At 44.1% G+C, this 9,738-nt stretch overlaps 1 protein-coding gene across 1 annotated transcript in view; it reads left to right on the forward strand.

Annotated features, from left to right (window-relative positions):
* pop1 (POP1 homolog, ribonuclease P/MRP subunit) overlaps positions 1-4,080 on the forward strand; it is a 51,205-nt gene extending 47,125 nt beyond the window's left edge. The window contains exon 16 of the mRNA XM_067978094.1: positions 979-4,080. Within this exon, the coding sequence (XP_067834195.1) occupies positions 979-1,630 (652 nt within the window). The 3' untranslated portion in view covers positions 1,631-4,080. The remainder of the gene's footprint in view (positions 1-978) is intronic.
* Positions 4,081-9,738: the final 5,658 nt, after the last annotated feature.

Genomic DNA, 9,738 nt, shown 5'->3' on the forward strand with positions numbered 1-9,738 from the left:
TTTTTGACTTTTATTTGGGCAGTTTCAATGCTGTGGCGGAGCAGAAACTTGAGTGGAGACATTTAAAGATGGAGTGGCAGGAAAGGTGGGCATGGATTTGGAAGGAAACAAAATGATCAAGGACAAAAGCAAAATATCGCAGTTGCTGGAAATCTGAAATTAAAACAGAACATACTGGAAACACTTAGCAGATCAGGCAGCATCTGTGGAGAGAGAAACAGTTAATGTTTCAGGTCTATGACCTTTCATTGAAACTGGAAGATGCTGGCGATGATCAGCTTTTAAGCAAATACAGAACTGGGGAAAAGGGGGAGTTGGGGGGAAAGGAGAAAAGGGTCTGATAGGTTGGAGGGCAGGAATGATTAAATAACAAAAGAACTTTCCCATTTAGTGGAATTGGAGAAAATGATCGAGAACTTGAGAGGTATGGTAGTTTGCAAGAACAGAGGGGTCGAGGTTGAATTCTTTGGAGGAGGGGATGCTGATGATGTTTTGAAAGGGATGGGGACAGTACCTGAGGAGAGGGAACCATTTACAATATCGGCCAGCATGGGAGCCAGAAAGGAAAGTTGGGTGGTCGTCAGTTTAGTGGGAATGGGTCAGGGGAGCAGGAGGTGGGTCTCCAGGCCACATTGAGCTTGGAGAGGCCATGAGGGGAGATAAGAGATTAACTAGAAAAGAAAATGGGATCAGAGCTAAGTTTGGCTTGGAATGGGGAGGCAGCTGCTGAACAGATGTTCTCAACCTTAGTGACATGGAATTCCATGAGCTCCTCGCACTTGTTCAAGGTGAGTGTGGAGGGGGCAGGGAAGAGGGGCCTGAGTAGATGTTGGCAGTGGACAAAAGAAGTTGGGGGTTATCTTTGCTTTCCAACTTAATTGCATTGCGTGCTTATAATTTTAAATTTAATACAGCAGTTTTGTATAGATTCTAGGAATAGGTAAGATATTGTAAATATTAACTTTTCTATTGTTACAGGAGTAAAAAGTTGCTGAAGCAGATGTCGGCATGGTGTCGCCCTACATCCAGCAAAGGTCAGCAGACTCAACAGCGCAGACGGTCTGCGCAAGTGCAGATGACGACAGATGCTGTGAAGTCCATCATCTGCTCTTATCCCCGGTTCCTAGTCTGGATCAGGCTGACATTACTGAAAAAAGGCAGTCCCGTTGCTAATGCGACAATTTGTATTCCTTCCAAAGAGGACCTCCAGCTTATGGTGTCAGATCCTAACTGTAGCGGCCCTCAAGAACCAAAACACAGAGACCCCTTCAAACGGAAGTGCAAAACCTTGAAGGGCAAGAAGAAAAAGGCTCTGTCGGAGGATCTAGAAACTGGTTCCGCAGATTTGGGAATAAAATCTGTTTCCAGTGTTAGAATGGATTTAATTCGAGGATTATGGCCAGACCAACTGCAAAATGTGACCTCCCACTGCTCCAGACTTATAATTGGATATGTGAGCCAAGGGGATTTTTCATTGACTGTAGGCTGCGGAGAAGCACTGGGGTTTGTGAGCTTGATGGGACTTTTGCATATGGTGTCCAATCAGGCAGCAGATAAACGTGGTCTTGTACTCTTAAGGAATCCAGCTTCTCTGCAGTATCGATTAGCTAAAATAAATATTGAGGTATAAAAAGACACAAGGTTCTGATACAGATTTCAGGTAGTCTGATTTAAAAAAAAAAAATATATATATATATATATATATATATATTTCAAAGCATGTATGAAGTTAAATGTTTACATTTTCTTTCAAAAGGCAAAGGTTTTTTTTTTTAAGTGGTACAAATCAGTTGAGTTGGGCTTGAATTCTGGTGAAGAAGAATAGAGGAATCTAGAATTAGAACGAGAAGATACTAATCAAAGCTGTCTATTGACCAGATTTCTGTCTTAGTTTTTTGTTTCTTCCAACCATACTATTCTTGCAAATGCTGTAGCTGATTGAAAAATTTGCCCATTTATAAATTTATGAGGGGATGTTTTGGTGCTCTATCGAATATCACTGCATAGACAATAGGAGCAGGAGTAGGCCACTTGGCCCTTCGAGTCTGCTCCGCCATTCAATATGATCATGGCTGATCCTCTATCTCAATACCATATTCCCGCTCTCTCCCCATACCCCTTGATGCCTTTTGTGTCCAGAAATCTATCTAGCTTCTTAAATATATTCAGTGACTTGGCCTCCACAGCCTTCTGTGGTAGAGAATTCCACAGGTTCACCACCCTCTGAGTGAAGAAATTTCTCATCTCAGTCCTAAATGTCCTACCCCGTATCCTGAGACCGTGACCCCTCGTTCTGGACCCCCAGCAGGGGAAACATCCAGTCTGTCGAGCCCTGTCAGAATTTTATATGTTTCAATGAGATCCCCTCTCATTCTTCTAAACTCGAGTGAATACAGACCGAGTCGACCCAATCTCTCCTCATATGACAGTCCTGCCATCCCAGGGATCAGTCTGGTGAACCTTTGCTGCACTCCCTCTGTCAAGTATATCCTTTCTTAGGTAAGGAGACCAAAACTGCACAGATGTGATCTCACCAAGGCCCTGTATAACTGCAATAAGACTTCCTTGCTCCTATACTCATATCCTCTTGCAATGAAGGCCAACATACCATTTGCCTTCCTAACTGCTTGCTGCACCTACATGTTTGCTTTCAGTGACTGGTGTACAAGGACACCCAGGTCCCTTTGTACATCAATATTCCCCAATCTATCACCATTTAAATAATACCCTGCCTTTCTGTTTCTCCTTTGGAAGTGGATAACTTCACATTTATCCACGTTATATTGCATCTGCCATGTATATGCCCACTCACTCAACTTGTCTAAATCGCCTTGAAGCCTCTTTGTATCCTCCTCACAACTCACGATCCCACCTAGTTTTGTGTCGTCAGCAAACTTGGAAATATTATATATTGTGACTAGCTGGGGCCCAAGCACTGATCCCTGCGGTACCCCACTAGTCACTGCCTGTCATCCCGAAAAAGACCCATTTATCCCTACTCTGTTTACCAATTTTCAATCCATGCCAGTATATTACCACCAATCCCATGTGCTTTAATTTTGCACACTAACCTCTTATGTGGGACCTTATCAAAGGCCTTCTGAAAATCCAAATAAACCACATCCACTGGTTCTCCCTTATCTATTCTACCAGTTACATCCTCAAAAAACTCCAGTAGGTTTGTCAAACATGATTTCTCTTTTATAAATCCATGTTGACTTTGTCTAATCCCGTTGATATTTTCGAAGTGTCCTGTTATCACATCCTTTATAACAGACTCCAGCATTTTCCCTACTACTGATGTTAGGCTAACCAGTCTATAGTTCCCTGTTTTCCCCCTCCTTTTTCAAATAGTGGGGTTACATTTGCCACCCTCCAATCTGCAGGAACTGTTCCATAATCTAGAATTTTGGAAGATGACAACTAATGCACTATTTCCAAGGCTACCTCTTTTAGTATTCTGGGATGCAGATTCAGGTCCTGGGAATTTATCGGCTTTCAGTCCCATTAATTTTTCCAGCACTTTTTTTTACTAATACTAATTTCCTTTAATTCCTTCTTCTCACGAGTCCCTTGGTTCCTTAGCATTTCTGGGAAGTTATTTGTGTCCTCTTCCATGAAGACAGAACCAAAGTATTTGTTTACTTGCTCTGCCATTTCCCTGTTCCCCATTATAAATTCTCCCATTTGACTGACTGTAAGGGACCTACATTTGCCTTCACTAATCTTTTTCCTTCTGCAATGGTCCCTACACAAATATGGCCTTGAAGGGTACCATCTAATGCTGCAAACAATAAATGATTTATTCACACCAAATCAGTTTACAAGACCACCTTTCTACAAAAAGGCAATTTCCAATGTTGGTCATTGTAAATAGATGAATTTCAATTTATTTGCAGTATATTTTAGTGACATTAAAATGAACCCCTGTTTGCATAATTGTAATTAGTGTGTTTGAATATGGCTGATTTGTGAAGGACCAAGTCCATATGTTTTACGAACTGAACAGAAAATCAATCAGCTCTTTGCTTAGTCCTCATAGACTTTTGTCAGGATTAAAAATAAAACTGCTGCGAATGATGCTATTTGTTTTACGGTTGTGTTCAATTTTTTTTTAAGATTGCAGTTTATGTAAATAATGTCATTTTATATCTAGTTTTAACTATGGGGAAAATTGTGGTCTGAAACTGGCACGGTCACCTTAAATCCTCATGAGGTGACCCCAGTTGCCTGTTTCTCAGAGGTATTGAAGATAGAGTCATAGGTTACAGCACGGAAGGAGGCCATTCGGCCCATCGAGTCTGCACCAGCTCTATGCAAGAGCAATCCAGCTAGTCCCACTCCCCCGCCCTATCCCCGTAGCCCTGCAAATATTTTCCTTTCAAGTACTTATCCAGTTCCCTTTTGAAGGCCATGATTGAATCTGCCTCCACCACCCCCTCTGGCAGTACATTCCAGATCCTAACCACTCGCTGTGTAAAAAAAAGCTTTTCCTCATGTCACCTTTGGTTCTTTTGCCAATCACCTTAAATCTATGTCCTCTGGTTCTTGACCCGCCAATGGGAACAGTTTCTCTCTATCCACTCTGTCTAGAACCTTCATGATTTTGAATACCTCTATCAAATCTCCTCGCGACCTTCTCTGTTCCAAGGAGAACAACCCCAGCTTCTCCAGTCTATTCACAAAACTAAAGCCCCTCATCCCTGGAATCATTCTAGTAAATTTCTTCTGCACTCTCTCTAAGGCCTTCACATCTTTTCTAAAGTGCGGTGCCCAGGACTGGATACAATACTCCAGTTGTGGCTGAACCAGTGTTTTATGAAGGTTCATCATGACTTCCATACTTTGTACTCTATGCCTCTATTTATCAAGCCCAGTATAAGGATAGTTTTTAAGTCAGAAAGACTCTGCTCATTCAGTTTTATACAATTTTAAAACTGTGATCAAGCTGATCACTACTTGGTCTGCAAATTTATAAATGCTACAAATCTGAAAAACAGGCAACTGGGGTCACCTCATTTAAGGCTGTTTGCCTTCTGAGATGCTTTTCATAATTTTGAAGTGATCTCCCATTAACCTCTGGGCTTCCAATATAGGCTTGATATTTCAAGTCACATCATAACTATATCCTCCAATCAGTGATAACCTAGTAAATTTATATTGCACCCTTCCATAATGCCAATATCCTTTCTGTAACGGGGTGCCCAAACTACACACACTAATCAATGTCTTCGACAGATTCTTCACCCCTTGTCATTGCATTCAATGTCCCTATATGTAAAACCCCATATATAAAATCCATTTGCCCTGTTATGGCTTTTTTGCTTACAATTCTGCATTTAAAGTTGTGTACCTGCACCCTCGGATCATTCTGTTCCTCCAGGCCACCAAATATTTTACCACTTAGGGTTTACTTCTAATCTCTGTTCTATTGCTTAAACCCTCATCCATGCCTTTACCTCTAGACTCGACTATTCCAATGCTCTCCTGACCGGCCTCCTACCTTGCACCCTCCATAAACTTGAGCTCATCCAAAACTCTACTGCCTGTTTCCTATCTCGCAGCACATCCTGTTCACCCATCACCCACTCTGTTTGCTGACCTACATTGGCTCCTGGTCCAAGAACGCCTCGATTTTAAAATTCTCATCCTTGTTTCCCAATCCCTCCATGGCCTCTCCCCTCCCTATGCTAACCTCCTCCAGCCCTACAACCCTCCGAGATCTCTGTGCTCCTCCAATTCTGGCCTCTTGCGCATCCCCGAGTTTCTTCGTTCCACCGTTGACGGCTGTGCCTTCGGCCTAGACCCTAAGCTCTGGAATTCCCTTCCTAAACTACTCTACCTCCTTTTTTAGATGCTCCTTAAAACCTACCTCTTTGGCCAAGCATTTGGTCACCTGTCCTAATCTCTCCTTGTGTGGTTTGGTGTCAAATTTTGTTTGATAATCGCTCCTGTGAAGCACCTTGGGATGTTTTACCACATTAAAGGTGCTATATAAATGCAAGTTGTTTCCCTCACTTCACATTTATCTGTGTTGAACAGTATTTGCCACATGCCTGTCCCCTCCGTAACCCTTTTATGCCCTCAAAATAGGAGCAAGAGTAGGCCATTCGGCCCTTCGGACCTGCTCCGCCATTCAAAATGATCATGGCTGATCGTCTAACTCAGTACCCTGTTCCCGCTTTTTCCCCATATCCCTTGATCCCTTTAGCTTTAAGAAATATATCATCTCCTTCTTGAATACATCTAATGACTTGGCCTCCACTGCCTTCTGTGGGAGAGAATTCCACAGGTTCACCACCCTCTGAGTGAAGAAATTTCTCCTCATCTCGGTTCTAAATGGCATACCCCGTAGCCTGAGACTGTGACCCCTGGTTCTAGACTCCCCAGCCATCGGGAACATCTTCCCTGCATCTAGTCTGTCTAGTCCTGTTAGAATTTTATATGTTTTGATGGATCACCTCTCATTCTTCTAAACTCGAGTGAATATAGGCCTAGTCAACCCAATCTCTCAGTCCTGCCATCCCAGGAATCAGTCTGGTAAACCTTTGTCGCACTCCCTCCAGGGCAAGGACATCCTTCCTCAGATAAGGAGACCAAAACTACGCACAATACTCCAGATGTTGTCTCACCAAGGCCCTGTATAACTGCCGTAAGACATCCCTGCTCCTGTTCTCAAATCCTCTTGCAATGAAGGCCAACGTACCATTCGCCTTCCTAACTGCTTGCTGCACCTGAATGCTCGCTTTCAGTGACTGGTGTACAAGGACACCCAGGTCTCGTTGCACCTCCCCTTTTCCCAATCTATCACCATTCCGATAATAATCTGTCTGTCTGTTTTTACAACCGAAGTGGATAACCTCACATTTATCCACGTTATACTGCATCTGCCATGTTCTTGTCCACTCACCCAACTTGTCTAAATCAAATTGGAGCCTCTTTGCATCCTCCTCACAGCTCACATTCCACCCCAGCTTTGTGTCGTCTGCAAACTTGGAAATGTTACATTTAGTTCCCTCATCCAAATCATTGATATATATTGTGAATAGCTGGGGCCCAAGCACTGATCCCTGCGGTACCCCACTAGTCACTGCCTGTCACCCGGAAAAAGACCTGTTTATTCCTACTCTTTGTTTCCTGTCTGTCAACCAATTCTCAATCCATGCCAGTATATTCCCCCCAATCCCATGTGCTTTAATTTTGCACACTAACCTCTTGAGTGGGATCTTCTCAAAAGCCTTCTGAAAATATGCCCCCTAACTTGGTTTCTTCAGCAAATGTTTATACTGCACGTCCAAATCATTTATCTATATGGAATGCGAGAGGTCCTAACATCGTTTTGAGAGCGTACCATTAGCTACATCTTGCCAATTGGAAAAATATATCATTTACCCCTCTGCTTTCTCTCTTTCGGCCCTACCCCCTAACCACGGCACCACTTTGCATTGGGCTTGAATACCTCCCTTGTGTCTTGGTGACCAGAACTGGATTCAGTCGACAAGGTGTGTGATCTGACCAGAGCACTGTACGGTTTGATCATGATTTCCTCTGAGTCTTACTATTGTGATGTAGTTGTCACTAATAAACCCAATAAGGAATTCAGGGGAAACTCCTATTCCCGGAGAGTGGTGAGAATGTGGAACTCGCTACCACAAGGAGTAGTTGAGGCGACTGGCATAGATGCATATAATGGGAAGCCAGATAAACACACGAGGGAGAAAGGGATAGAAGGATACACTGATAGTGAGATGAAGTAGGGTGGGAGGAGGCTCATGTGGAGCATAAACATCGGCATAGACTTGTTGGGCTGAATGGCCTGTTTCTGCGCTGTAACTTTTTTTTATTCGTTCATGGGATGTGGGCGTCGCTGGCGAGGCCGGCATTTATTGCCCATCCCTAATTGCCCTTGAGAAGGTGGTGGTGAGCCGCTGCCTTAAACCGCTGCAGTCTGTGTGGTGACGGTTCTCCCACAGTGCTATGTAGTTCAACTTTCTGATGGCTTTGGTTGCTGCTCTACATTGGTTGGGCATTTTGTGAGTTGAGTCTAAGACCCCAAGATTCCTCGATTCACGTTTTTTTTTCTTTCTCCCCCTATTTATTTCATCCTTGGTGCGCCCCGCACTGTGGGATTTAGACCTTCCCCGAGGTTTCTCAGTGAACGTGCGTCTTCTGAGCTGTTTCCAGCCACCCTTATCGAAAACATTGTTTAAAAGTATAAACTTCAAGTAATTTTGAGCTGATTGGTAAATGTGGCCCAGTAGAGGGCAGTAAAGCTTCAGTAAATTCATTCTGTATTCCTCTGCGTTCTTGCTTTCCACTGTGAGTGCTTTTATATAGTGCTTTTCACAACCTCAGGACCCCCCAAAGCGCTTTACAGCCAATGAAGTACTTTTTCGAAGTGCAGTCACTGTTGCAATGTAGGAAACGCAGCAGCCAATTTGCGCACAGCAAGATCCCACAAACAGCAATGTGATAATGACCAGGTAATCTGTTTGTGATGTTGATTGAGGGATAAGTATTGGCCTGGACACCAGCGGAGTGGCCGTGGGATCTTCTGCATCCACCTCAGAGGGCAGAAGGGGCCTCGGTTTAAAGTCTCATCCAAAAGGCAGCACCACTGACCCTTGCAGCACTCCCTTGGTACTGCACTGGAGTGTCAGCCTCGATTTTTGTGCTGTAGTCCCTGAAGTGGGACTTGAACCCACAACCTTGTGTCTCAGGCGAGCATTCTACTGCTGAGCCACGGCTGAAATATATGTGTGCCGCACAGTTCGTGCCAATACTTTCCAGGAATAGGTTTGATACATAGTTGTAATATGTTGGTTTGATCAATAATTGTTTTCACGTGGACATTTTGGAATGTGTAGTTATTGATTCACTGACATCTGGGTACTAAAATCCCTTTTGCTCAAGAGAAAGTCACTGACTGGTGAATGTATATTAGGAGGGAGGCAGGCTGTCTTCCCCTTATAATTGCATTGTTCCCTGGCAAGCAATCCTAGGCCTCTGCCAATGCTGTTCTGGGCCGGGGAGCAGACACAAAATCTCCAAACCTCAACTGTGCCATACAAGAGATAAGCCTGCGATGATTCCTGCTCTCCTGGCCGGCCTCCCACATTGCACCCTCTCTAAACTTGGGCTCATCCAAAACTCTGCTGCCCGCAGCCTAACGTGCACCAATTCCTGTTCACCCATCACCCCCGTGCTCGCTGACTTACCTTGGCTCCTGGTCCGGAAACATCTCGACTTTAAAATTCTTATCCTTGTTTTCAAATCCCTTCATAACCTCACCCCTCCCGATCTCTGTAACCTCCTACAACCCTCCGCGATCTCTGTGCTCCTCCAATTCTGGCCTTTTGCATATTCTGTTTTCTTCGCTCCACTGTTGGCGGCCGTGCCCTTTAGCTGCCTCGGCCCTAAGCTCTCCCTAATCCTCTCCGCCTCTACCTCTCTCTCCTCCTTTAAGGCGCTCCTTAAAACCTACCTTGTTATTGCATTGTTCCCCGGCAAGCAATCCTAGGCCTCTAAAAATTGAGGGCAATTTATTGACCTAACTAGGAAATTTGCTGAGCAGCTGGAGACAGAGAGTAGGGATAATGGGCAGGTACTCAAATTGGCAGGGTGTGACTAGTGTCCGACAGGGATCTGTGCTGGGGCCTCAACTATTCACCGTATTTATTAACTACCTAGATGATGGGATAGCCACATATCCAAGTTTGCTGATGACACAAAGATAGG

The sequence above is a fragment of the Heptranchias perlo genome, chromosome 3, assembly GCF_035084215.1.
Source record: "Heptranchias perlo isolate sHepPer1 chromosome 3, sHepPer1.hap1, whole genome shotgun sequence".
NCBI lineage: Eukaryota > Metazoa > Chordata > Chondrichthyes > Hexanchiformes > Hexanchidae > Heptranchias > Heptranchias perlo.